General features: G+C 41.2%; 2 protein-coding genes across 2 annotated transcripts; both read right to left on the reverse strand.

The window, feature by feature from the left end:
- Positions 1-1,897: 1,897 nt before the first annotated feature.
- LOC139954033 (uncharacterized) lies at positions 1,898-3,758 on the reverse strand. Its single transcript, XM_071953680.1, has 2 exons — positions 2,654-3,758; positions 1,898-2,364 (listed from the first exon to the last, which is right to left on the reverse strand). The coding sequence occupies exons 1-2, from the start codon at positions 3,756-3,758 to the stop codon at positions 1,898-1,900; spliced, it is 1,572 nt and encodes a 523-aa protein (XP_071809781.1).
- A 2,986-nt stretch (positions 3,759-6,744) lies between these two features.
- On the reverse strand, positions 6,745-9,287 carry LOC139953865 (uncharacterized). Its single transcript, XM_071953452.1, has 2 exons — positions 8,183-9,287; positions 6,745-7,711 (listed from the first exon to the last, which is right to left on the reverse strand). The coding sequence occupies exons 1-2, from the start codon at positions 9,285-9,287 to the stop codon at positions 7,251-7,253; spliced, it is 1,566 nt and encodes a 521-aa protein (XP_071809553.1). The 3' UTR covers positions 6,745-7,250.
- Between the last annotated feature and the right edge of the window lie 3,781 nt (positions 9,288-13,068).

The raw sequence follows: 13,068 nt of genomic DNA on the forward strand, positions 1-13,068 counted from the left end.
CCACCGATTTGCCTTTGTTTTATATTAGATTTAAAGCAGTCTAAAAATTAACAGCCCGCTCTGTACGAAAATCATTATCTTAAAATAAAGCAAGCCTTTCATAAAATGCACACACTATTCTTGACGCTTAACAATTATCATAACGTATATACATTTACTTTGATGTTAATAAGCATCAATGTTTCTTGCTCCCCGATAAGTAGGCCTATCCAAAGTCTTTCAGGAATATAACTTGATAATGTAAACATAAATCATGGCTAGTATGAAGTTGTGAATTATCAAAGTAACAAATAATCAAATCGCATTGAAAATTTCAAAGTTTATTTATACTGGATATACAATATTCTTGTGAGTAACTCTTAGGGCAGTTTCGAGATCTGCAGCGAAGATGATAGAAAGGAAGTCAACAATAATAATTAGTGTATGATTTATGACAATATCCTAAACAAGTTAAACAAATCGTTCCTACGCTTCATTTCTTTTTTATAAAGCTTCAATTTTATTCCTTTTCAAGGCGTTTTCAACAAATCTTGAGAACAAAGCAATGTGCAATATTTGTTTTTTACACCAGGCTTTTACTCCCAGAAACCGAACACCTTGAGTTTGTTCACAAACTCTCAATGTCTAGTTGATACTTCTTCTTCTTCTTCTTCTTCTGAATCTCCCATGTCCGCTAATAAAAATACCTTTCCCAAATGAACTTGAAACTTCGCACATAGTTAGATATTCATTAGGAGAAGAAAAATGTATATTTACGTCATAATGACGTCATCCATTCTTGAGTTATGAAAATTTTATTTAAAAGTTTATTATTAAAAAAATCATAACTTTTGATCTACATTATGGATTCTTACAATAGATACATCATCGGAAAGGTCGTTAAAAACTCCGTAAACGCCTCGCAGACATGACCCCATTTTGATCTTGTCTTCCGGTTCAAAATTGAGGTTGAAAGTTAAAAAATTCATGTATAAAGAACTACGAAATTCCCCTATTGGTCGTATGTATAAAGATTGTACACACACAACATGTGTAATGTACACATACGTGTAGTGTATGCATTTGTGTTCATCCAGCCCCATAAGCGCGTGGTGTAGTTTCTGTACATCATGAAATGGGTATGTTTGTGACCATGTAGGCCAAAGTGATTGTTTGCTTTGATTGGTGCTTTTTTTATTGTGACTAGTAAAGTGGACATACTTGTAAAAAAAAAAATTTCACACATCCGAACACCTAGAGTTTGTTTTACAAACTCTAAATTTCTAGTTTCTATGTTAAATTCGCTGATCGCCTTTGAGATATCGACGAAAATGCAGAGAATTACCGACAGTAACGCTGCTTAGATTTAAAATTTAGGACATAGAAACTTACTCCGAATTGAAAGGTTTTCAAAACTGCCTATTTAATAAAGGAATTGGGTATTTTTTGGTACACAAAACACAATGTCCACAGATTTACATTTAACTTACACCGTTTGAAGATAATGATTGTAGAGAATTCACCTTTAGTTTTAGTTTATGAGGTGCTATAGTTTTTGAGAAATGTGTAAAACAATGTCATGCATGGAAATACGTTTTTACATGCTAAAATAATTTCCTTCATATAATCATTGAGACTAAAATTATTTTCATTACATTGTTTTACTCATTTCTCAAAAACCAACAGCACCTCGGCAAGTAATATTTTCAGGGAAGCTTTCTACAATCATTATCTTCAAAGCTACTGTAGGCATCTTGTTTGCTAAAGTTTGCCATTAAAACAATTGTTACTAAACGTATACGGTCAACATAAAGAAACTGTTATAATGTTCCGGAAGTACAATGTTAATCAGTCTACCATTCAGTCTCCATCTGCATAGGCCGTATGGTGAGGCATTCTCCAAATCGAGGAAACCTTACTAGATCAGTAAATACACCAATCCAAAAACAAATAATTTACAAAGGAAATTATAAGAACTGCAGTGAACTAAAGTTGCTGAACTTGCTTCCGGAACCTCACAACCTAAACCACCTCCTTCATACAAAGGACATTCTTCGAAATTCTCCATACAGTCGAGAATCTTTAGCCCTTCCCGCTTGCCCGAGTCTAACCCCCCTTCAACGTAGCCGTAATGTACTGCTGAGGTCGCTTCCCCTCCGAAGAAAACGCGGTCAACTCGACCTTCGAGCGCGTCGGTGCATTGCCTGGAAAGTTCGGTGGGCCAAGTTGAGTATGAACCCATGGTGAGTGGATTACTCGTCCAGCCTGAGATTAAGATATCCTCGATGTCTGGAATGCTATCCCCGTACATGTTGCGAAGAACTTGTTCTATTTCAGCTTTGGTTTGAGATACTGGCTCGGCCTCAACTCGTCTTGACTCGTCACCTTTTAAGAGAAACGAAAAAAAAAAGTGTGACTAGAGATGGATAGTTCTAGAAGCCAATACAAGGTGTCCTGCCTAGTCTCTGCCTTTTATACCTGCAGCTCTTCTACTATTTCTGGCCCGCGAGATTTCTGTCTACCACGTTGTGTTTCAGAAAGTGGGTTTACCTACAATTTGGCCGATCGGAGTCACAATAAAACAATTATATCCAAATGTCGAATTCAGGGATTTTGGCGAGTAGAAAAATCAAATGGACTATTGAAAACAAATATTTTTAATACACTTTCTTACCGGTTAAAGTCGCCAGCAATGAAGGCATGCCGTCTGGATCAAACCCCTCAGCCTGGAAGTTGAGGAAAGCTGGGAAGTAGCCCTGTCTCGGGCTAGCATGCAGGATCCACTCCGTGTCGTCCCAGAACTTAGTTGGAAAGCTCAGGTAGATGTGTGAGTAGGCAGCTATGAGAGACTTCTTGATGACAACATCCTTCCATTCTGGTAGAGGTGGGATGAACTCAACTAAGTCATTCTGTAAGACACCGAGACTGAAGGTAACCAAAACTTGATCAGCTGTGAACACTGTGCCGTCCTCGCAGGTGACAACCACCGAGGCAGGATCGCTCTGATCGATGGAGACTACTCGCTGATTTAAACGGGTATGGTTGATGAACTCGGGCTCCTTTAAGAAACCAGCAACGACGTCAAAGATTGCTTTGAATCCTCTCGGATCCTTTAAGAATTGGGTATCACCAAAATCCCTTGCCTCACTTGCAGACAATACCTCCGTAGCTTCAGCAAACTCAAAGTCTATGTCGAACCACTCGATGAGTTTCTGTGTGTCACTTTTCGGGCTCCAACCTCCGAGACGTAACGCTGACCGCTGCGACATGTCAGGGTTGCTTTTCTTGCTCTGTATCCTCGCCTTCAGAGAAAATAACTTTTCCATGGCCGGTTCGAATTTGTCGTAGTCGCCAAATGCCTGATCGGTGACGTTGTTACCGGTGTCATTACGGATTGTAATGCTGTCGTAGTCATTTGTTCTTCGGTCGAGGTTGATGTCTTTGACAAGTTGGTGGACTGTAGGCCTTACCGGCCCGTATGTCCATCCTGCTCCGAGTTCTATGGTACGATTAGCAAACGTAGTGGATCGGACACGGCCCCCAATCTGATCTGCTCCTTCTATAATGATAAAATCATCCATGCCTGCGTCATGGAGGATCCGCGAAGCCTGTAGACCCGACGCACCGGCACCTAAGATAAGAACTTTAGCGTGATTATCAGAAGAAGACTCTGCCCGACGATTGCACCGACTTGCCCCATGCACAGGCTGGGAAATCACGGTAAGGAAAACAACTGCGAGAATAGGAGACAAAGTTGAAAGTTTAAGTGTAAATTCCATTTTGCCTGCCTGGTACACCTAACTCTTTCATAGGTCAGTTGATTACGAGCCCTACCTAGTGGGGGACTTGGTTGAATAATATGCCAGCCCTCGGAAATAATGCATGGCTTATATTTTTTGTGTGTAACCTTGCACCATGGCTTTAAAGTCATTGATAACCGTGACAATTTAAACTACTTTTTTCTACGGGTCGATGAGCACCCTGCTGATTTTGTTTGTTCGTTGCTTTTTGGTTGGTCGTTTTTATTTACTTTTCGTCTACAAAATAGATAGTAATTCATTGTTCGTTTACAAATGACCTGGCATGGCATTCGATTCAGCGTCCACTGTAGTCTTTTGTCATGAACAGCTTCATTGAGCCCCGATCTCAAGCGACTGATGGGGTGAGACCATGCATAGATTTCTACTCATCGGGAAGCCAGCAATTCGCGCAAGAGCAATGATCACGCGAGAGCACCGCCACAACTCAACTAACTCACCGCGTTGGACCGATTTAACGACTTGTCCACAAGTCTAGACCATGCACCGTTGGATAAAGTTAGCTTTAAATCAAGGCGAACGCGGCGGCGGCGGCACCCCCATGATTATCACGCACGACCAGCGCGATGGTCTTTTTTTCGTGCGTGATTTTGGAGTCGTGCTTGACATCTGGGGGTGCCGCGTGCGCCTTGGGACAAGGCTAGGAGAAAGTTCAAATGGGCACATTAGTCAATCGGTAATTCACTACACACTGCATGTACTGACCGGTGTGGCGGTTTCAACTTTCTGTCGAGTTCAGTTTTCCGAATGACCAAATACGGTAACATTACGTCATGCGACGCCTGCGCACAGCAAGCAAAATAAGTCAATTGTTATATGCTTTATACTGAGTCCCGGAAAACTGAACACGGCGTAAGACTGAAACCGCCACACTGGCAACATGCAGTGACGCACTCACCTGAACGACTCAATTGGAAGTCAAGGCAACCTCCCACCTTTTCGTCATTGTGTCACTGGTTCCTCTCTGCGTTGTACACGATGTTAGAGGGTGCATGCTGGAGTGGGACCAGTGAAGGAACCCTGGGCTAGAGGCTGGTTCCAAAATCGTCGACCACAGTAGTCAACCAATGGTCGACCTGCCCGGGTTCGAGTCCGGGTGCGTTCGTTTAGCTTCCCTGGGTCGACCCCGGTGTGTGGCGGGTTTTTTCCCAGGACGAGCGTGTGCAGATAGTTACCCACGTTCGTCCTGGTAAAAAAAAACCGCCACGCACCGGGGTCGACCCAGGGGAGCTAAACGAACGCACCCATTATAATGGTATATAGGGTGCGTTCGTTTAGCTTCCCTGGGTCAACCCCGGTGTGTGGCGGGTTTTTTTCCAGGACGAACGTGGGTAATGTTCTGCACACGTTTGTCCTGGAAAAAAACCCACGCCACACACCGGGGTCGACCCAGGGGAGCTAAACGAACGCACCCATAGTTACCAACGGACTCGCACTCGTGTTCGCTCTTGGTTGTGGCTTTTGCCACTCGACAAGCGCGCGTGGTCTCCCCTTCAAGTCACTTGGGATCGCGGCTCGACAAATCTGTCCAAGCCACAATTGGCCTTGACAAAAGGCTATCCGTTCACAACGGATATACTACACTGATCATAAGTGAGTTAGTCTTGTGACTGAGTAGACTGGACCCCTGTCTTTATTATTCACGAGCCTCGAAGTGTGATGCAGATGATCAGGCTAGGGATCGAGTTAGTCTTGATTGGGGAAATAGTTGTTGTGTTATTTATCGATAGAGTGCGCAAGGCTATATGAGACTGGATAAGTTTCAACTCCTTTTAAATAGGTTGGGTAAAGGTTACCCAGATTCCGCCTATACAAAAGAAAAACACTTGCCCTCAAAGTTTGAGTTTAGTAAGCCTGTTTTATTATACACAAACCCTTTCTTTAAATCTTTCCAACCGCTAGTTGTTTAACCTATAATTATGTCGGACATTTCGTCTAATAATTATTTTTTATGTAAGAAACCAGACAACACATTCAAACTTAAAATCCTTCCCATAACCTCCCTAATGAAACACTTAATTTTTGTGCTGCAATAACCCTTAGTACAGAGAAGGAAAAAAATATGCCTCAAAGCGGCACCCAAAACAAAATGATGGTAAATATTTACAGCAGTAAAAAAAAAAAACATACATTTTTAGGTGACCGTTTTTAAACCACTGAACGCTCGCAAAAATATTAATTACTGTTGTTTGAATTTTTAGTGGGGGTAAACTGCTACAACTGTTTTACTAATGCTTGTACGAGTACAAAAGTAATGTAATGACCCACACGAAGTTGAAAACGTGAGTTTAACTGTAGTATATTCGTATAGGTTTTAAACAAACTCTAAAGGCAAACTACCATAAGATGAAAATCATTTTAGCATGTAAAAACGTATTTTCATGACATAGTTTTACTCATTTCTCAAAAATTTGGGCACCTCAGCATCTGATATTTTAAGGTAAGCTTTCTATTATTATTATCTTTAAACGGTGTAAGTTTAAGGTAAATCTGTGGACATTGTGTTTTGTGTTACTAAAAGTACCCAAATCCTTTAAAGGCAACATTTCCCTCTTTTTTTTTTGGGGGGGGGGGGCTGTTTGGTCATTTTAATCCTTTACAAAAAATGAAGATACGTGTTTTGAAATTCAAAGGTGTGGTTGCGTTCTTAAGTAGCGCCGAAAATCTGGGGCAATTTTTTTGTCTTTTTGATTGCATGGCCCTGTCCCCAGATTCGGCTCAGGCTAGCTTGGTCCGCGAGGTTTAGCTGCACACTACGCAAGCAAATACGTGAACGTGAACGTCGGACAATAATATTGTGTTGTTTTGGGGTGACGTCGCAACTTTGGGCCTATCGCATGCTCACGTATGACCTCTGCGCGCACGTACGTACCTGATGTGAAAAGTTGTAACTTCAGTATTCTAAAAAGTGTGAGATTTTACCGATACAATATTTTCTGGCGTTCGCGTTCAACGTTCATGTTCACGCGAAATGTGCAGCTAAACCACCCGTACGCGATTAGGGCTTAGACGAGATTAGCTGCCGGACGAAGCCGAATAGAAAGCCGAAGCCGTGGTTTCGAAAATGGCAAATGTCCACACGAACTATGTCCACGCACGAAGAATGTCATAGGATTGGACAATCTGAGAAGCATTACTACTGTAACGCTTCTCAGATTCAAATGTTTGGACACAACCGTGTTAATTTTGAACCTAAGATCCTTCGTAGTGATTTGTTTTCCAGGCTCCTTTTATACTATCGAAAGCTACTGTAAACTTCTAACCATAAGTTATGCCAATAACGCTTGTAATTATTACTAACTATACACATACCTCCTCTTTAAAATGTCTAATCTATTTGCGAAACTGTTACTTATACAAACTGTTCCTCTACTCAAGATAAAATTGGTTATGTGGAACCGTTTACCGTTTAGATTCCACCGGCTTAAGCCCTACCTCTGTATTGGAACTTTATTAAATCAAAAAGTATACCAACCCAATAACAAGTACAAAGAAATTATAAGAGCTACAGTGAACTAAAGTTGCTGAACTTGCTTCCGGAAGCTCACAACCTAAACCACCTCCTTCATACAAAGGACATTCTTCGAAATTCTCCATACAGTCGAGAATCTTAAGCCCTTGCCGCTTGCCCGAATCTAACCCCCCTTCAACATAGCTGTAGTAAACCGGTGAAGTCGCTTCCCCTCCGAAGAAAACGTGGTCAACTCGACCTTCGAGCGCGTCGGTGCATTGCCTTGAGAGTTCGGTGGGCCAAGCGGAGTATGAACCCATGGTGAGTGGATTACTCGTCCAGCCTGAGACTAAGATATCCTCGATGTCTGGAATGTTATCCCCGTACATGTTGCGAAGAACTTGTTCTATTTCAGCTTTGGTTTGAGATACTGGCTGGGCGTCCACTCGTCTTGACTCGTCACCTTTTAAGAGAAACGTAAAAACAAAATGTGAAAGCGAATCCCTAATTAAAGAAAAAGAAGGGGAAAAAACACGTTAAACAGACGCTTGAAAGGTCAGAGTCAGTGGTTAATCAACGTTGGTAAAACAATGACGTGCTAATATCAGGAAAGTCGTGCAGTGTAAAATGTTGCTTACAACGTTAGTAACGTAGTAAGAATACGGGTAACCTAGCGTCCGCTAAACCTTGGGAATTGTTGGGCAGTAAAAAAGGTTGATTTCCAACGTTGGCACAACGTAGTATGCCGACGTTGGGACGTCGGCCCGACAAAGTCCGACGTCTTGGTAGAGTTGGGTCAACGTTGGCCCAACATTTTTGACGTTAGATTGATGTAAAAACAAAGTAACCGCAACGTCACTACCAACCGTCAACAAAAAATGTGTACATTTGCCAACGTTGGGCCGACGTCTGTTAGCTGAAAAGATTTGCTTACCGGTTAAAGTCGCCAGCAGTGTGGGCGTGCCATTTGGATCATACCCCTCCGACTGGAAGTTGAAGAAAGCTGGGTAGTAGCCTTTTCTCGGGCTAGCATGCAGGATCCACTCCTTGTCGTCCCAGAACTTCGTTGGAAAGCTCAGGTAGATGTGCGTGTAGGCAGCTAGGAGTGACTTCTTGATGACAACATCCTTCCATTCTGGTAGAGGTGGGATGAACTCAACTAAGTCATTCTGTAAGACACCGAGACTGAAGGTGACCAGGACTTGATCGGCGGTGTACACTGTGCCATCTTCGCAGGTGACAACCACCGAGGCAGGATCGCTCTGATCGATGGAGACTACTCTCTGATTCAAACGGGTGTGGTTGATGAACTCGGGCTCCTTTAGGAAACCAGCAACGACGTCAAAGATTGCAATGAATCCTCTCGGATCCTTTAAGAAGTAGGTCTCACCAAAATCTTCCGCCTCATGCGTGGACAATAGCTCAGAGGGTTCAGCGTACTCAAAGTCAATCTCGAACCACTCGATGAGTTTCTCTGTGTCACTTTTCGGGCTCCAACCTCCGAGACGTAACGCTGACCGCTGCGACATGTCAGGGTTGCTTTTCTTGCCCTGTATCCTCGCCTTCAGAGAAAATAACTTTTCAAAGGCCGGTTCAAGTTTGTCGTAATCGTTATCTGCCTGATCTGTGACGTCGCTGCCGGTAGCATTCCGAACTATATAGCTCTCATAGTCACTTGCTCTACGGTCGAGGTTTAGATCCATGGATAGTTGGTAAGTCTCAGGCCTTACCGGCCCGTAGGTCCATCCTGCTCCGAGTTCTATGGTACGATTAGCAAACGTAGTGGATCGGACACGGCCCCCAATCTGATCCGCTCCTTCTATAATGATAAAGTCATCCATGCCTGCGTCATGGAGGATCCGCGAAGCCTGTAGACCCGACGCACCGGCACCTAAGATAAGAACTTTAGCGTGATTATCCGAAGAAGACTCAGCCCGACGATCGCGCCTACTTGCCCCATGCACAGGCTGGGAAATCACGGTAAAGAAAACAACTGCGAGAATGGAAGAAAATAGTACAAGTTTCAGTGTAAACTCCATTTTGCCTGCCTGGTATCACTGCGAAATACTGCCACACCTTTGTAACATTTCTAGGTCGAGTTGGGATTTAGCAAGTCAATACGATATATCACAGTGCTCTGCCTATTGGAAACTTGGTCATAACATGGAGGTCATATATGGACAGAGATGGTTGTTATGCATGCCAGCTCATCACTATTGCAAGGCTATACCACTTTGTGTTTGGACTTAGACCGTGACTATAAAGAATGAAAACGAACCTTGAATCGACCCACTAAATCACTTTTGCACGACCGGATATATAGATGAGCACCCTGTTGGTTTTAGACCGTGGGATGATGCTCCAAATTCTGCTTTTCAGTGGTCTACCCTACACAACTACTTACATTTGGTCTCAAAATTTGAAGAAAATTCAACTTACCACCCAAAAAAAGTCGTCAAGCACAAAACTTACGCAGTATGGATTTATTCGCGAAATGAAGCACAATAATACAGCGAGAATAAATGGCTGAACGTGCAAGAAAAAAATAGATGACTTATAAGCTCGGCCATCATAGCGCATATGACATGCATGTGGATGTGTGGACCAATGAAAGAGCTTGTTTCGAAGTCCTGTGGTTTTGTGACCCTTTTCGAAACGACGGCGTCTGCGTTGGATTCAGCTTCACAAACAATGGAACCCCTATGAGCGGGCTAAGCACAGGCTAATCATACTAATATTCTGGTAGCACCATGTAATGCTTTACAAGGTGCTGTGGCGCAATTTTGCTGCCGATCGGACCGGGAACACCGGGGCAAAATCCTTCTCTTTTCGATAAGTACACTGGGTTTCTTTTATATGCGTTACATAACACATTGGACCAACGGCTTTACGTCCCATCCGAAGGACGAAGCAATGGTTAAGTGACATCATAATTTTGTAAAGTTAAGAAAACTCCTTAACATCTTTTGACCCAGAGGTGCTCGGTCCAAGTTGTCAAACATAATGACAATGAAGTAAACTTAATCACAAACAATGGAACCCTATGAGCGGGCTAAGCACGGGCTAATCATACTAATATTTTGTAACCGTTGGAACCTACTTTATATCTTTGCCTGGTCAAACATAATTTAAAGGGGCATTACAGTATTACATTTAGTTTTAGCCCACAAACGTTAAGTTAAAAAAGCAAATAAAGACTAGGAAATAGAGTGCTCTCATAGTGGTGCACAAGGTTTGATACACACATCTCAACGCGTGTTCAGGCTGTTAAGTCAACTTCTTAGTTTCTGTAGGTCGACTTGGTGAGATAAATTATGTCAGTTAGTCGACTGATCATTTTCTCCAAGTCGACTTGGTGAGATGGATTATGTCAGTAAGTCGATTTTCCATTTTATATAAGTCGACTTGGTGAGATAAATTATGTTGTTAAGTCAACTGATTGTTTTGAATAAGTCGACTTAGCAAGATAAAATATGTCGGTAAGTCAACTTATTCCACGAAATAACTCGTCTTGATGAGATAAATTATATGGGATGGCACTCCTGGAGATCCGTAGTCACCGTACTTACAACGTAGAGCAATGGCGTACAGTACTAACATAGATCTGAATTTAGCTTATACTCGGCGTGAACTTGTTTCCCTACTAGTCCTCCTCATTGCTGAATGATCAACATGGAATTAAAGGCGAAGTTTCGCTGAGATGGCCACCTTCTTCAGTGATTCATATGACTTTTAATTAGGTGAGAAAATAGAAGCAGATAAAGACGAACATTGGTTTTGTTTTGATCAAACACCGAGAACTATAGGCTATTTGAGGGTGCTCGGACGGCGTCCCGGACGGCACAGTAGGTTTTAACCAACCATGATAAAACGGTAAGCGTTGTGTGAAAATCATTCCTTTTCAAAATAAGTATTTATTTATTGTACAACTATGTTATAAACTTTATACATCATAAGTAGGTTTTAAGTTGATCATTTCAAAAGCAGTAACTTGTGCAATTTCCTTACATTGAATCGTTTCAATGACTACCCCCTCGTCTTTGAACAGGCTGGTCCTGAAGAGGGTGCAATATAAATTCAATACAGTATTAATAATTGATAAACAAAATAATAAGCCTTCACATTTGTTTAATTGATTTTCCTTTAATCAAACTTTGTTAAATTTTCTTGTTCTTTTTGCTTCTTTAGAATACAGCAAATTCTGAAACATTCACCGAATGGTCGTGGATCCAGTAAAAGATTTCCACTCGCTGTGTTGTATTCCTTATTTCCTCGATACAGCCTACAGGTAGAATTAATTTTGTACTAAACTCATTATGTTTTAGTCAACATTTGCGAGGGGCTTGGGTTCGTTTTGCAGTTCCACCGACTTGCCTTTGTTTTATATTAGATTTAAAGCAGTCTAAAAATTAACAGCCCGCTCTGTACGAAAATCATTATCTTAAAATAAAGCAAGCCTTTCATAAAATGCACACACTATTCTTGACGCTTAACAATTATCATAACGTATATACATTTACTTTGATGTTAATAAGCATCAATGTTTCTTGCTCCCCGATAAGTAGGCCTATCCAAAGTATTTCAGGAATATAACTTGATAATGTAAACATAAATCATGGCTAGTATGAAGTTGTGAACTATCAAAGTAACAAATAATCAAATCGCATTGAAAATTTCAAAGTTTATTTATACTGGATATACAATATTCTTGTGAGTAACTCTTAGGGCAGTTTCGAGATCTGCAGCGAAGATGATAGAAAGGAAGTCAACAATAATAGCTAGTGTATGATTTATGACAATATCCTAAACAAGTTAAACAAATCGTTCCTACGCCTCATTTCTTTTTTATAAAGCTTCAATTTTATTCCCTTTTCAAGGCGTTTTCAACAAATCTTGAGAACAAAGCAATGTGCAATATTTGTTTTTTACACCAGGCTTTTACTCCCGGAAACCGAACACCTTGAGTTTGTTTACAAACTCTCAATGTCTAGTTGATACTTCTTCTTCTTCTTCTTCTTCTGAATCTCCCATGTCCGCTAACAAAAATACCTTTCCCAAATGAACTTGAAACTTCGCACATAGTTAGATATTCATTAGGAGAAGAAAAATGTGTATTTACGTCATAATGACGTCATCCATTCTTGAGTTATGAAAATTCAAAGTTTATTATTTCAAAAAATCGTAACTTTTGATCTACATTATGGATTCTTACAATCGATACATCATCGGAAAGGTCGTTAAAAACTCCGTAAACGCCTCGCAGACATGACCCCATTTTGATCTTGTCTTCCGGTTCAAAATCGAGGTTGAAAGTTCAAAAATTCATGTACAAAGAACTACGAAATTCCCCTATTGGTCGTATGTATAAAGATTGTACACACACAACATGTGTAATGTACACGTACGTGTAGTGTATGCATGTGTTCATCCAGCCCCATAAGCGCGTGGTGTAGTTTCTGTACATCATGAAATGGGTATGTTTGTGACCATGTAGGCCAAAGCGATTGTTTGCTTTGATTGGTGCTTTTTTATTGTGACTAGTAAAGTGAACATACTTTCACACATCCGAAAACCTAGAGTTTGTTTTACAAATTCTAAATTTCTAGTTTCTATGTTAAATTCGCTGATCGCCTTTGAGATATCGACGAAAATGCAGAGAATTACCGACAGTAACGCTGCTTAGATTTAAAATTTAGGACATAGAAACTTACTCCGAATTGAAAGGTTTTCAAAACTGCCTATTTAATACTGTAGGCATCTTGTTTGCTAAAGTTTGCCATTAAAACAATTGTTACTAAACGTATACGGTCAACATAAAGA

This window comes from Asterias amurensis, chromosome 22, assembly GCF_032118995.1.
Source record: "Asterias amurensis chromosome 22, ASM3211899v1".
Lineage (NCBI taxonomy): Eukaryota > Metazoa > Echinodermata > Asteroidea > Forcipulatida > Asteriidae > Asterias > Asterias amurensis.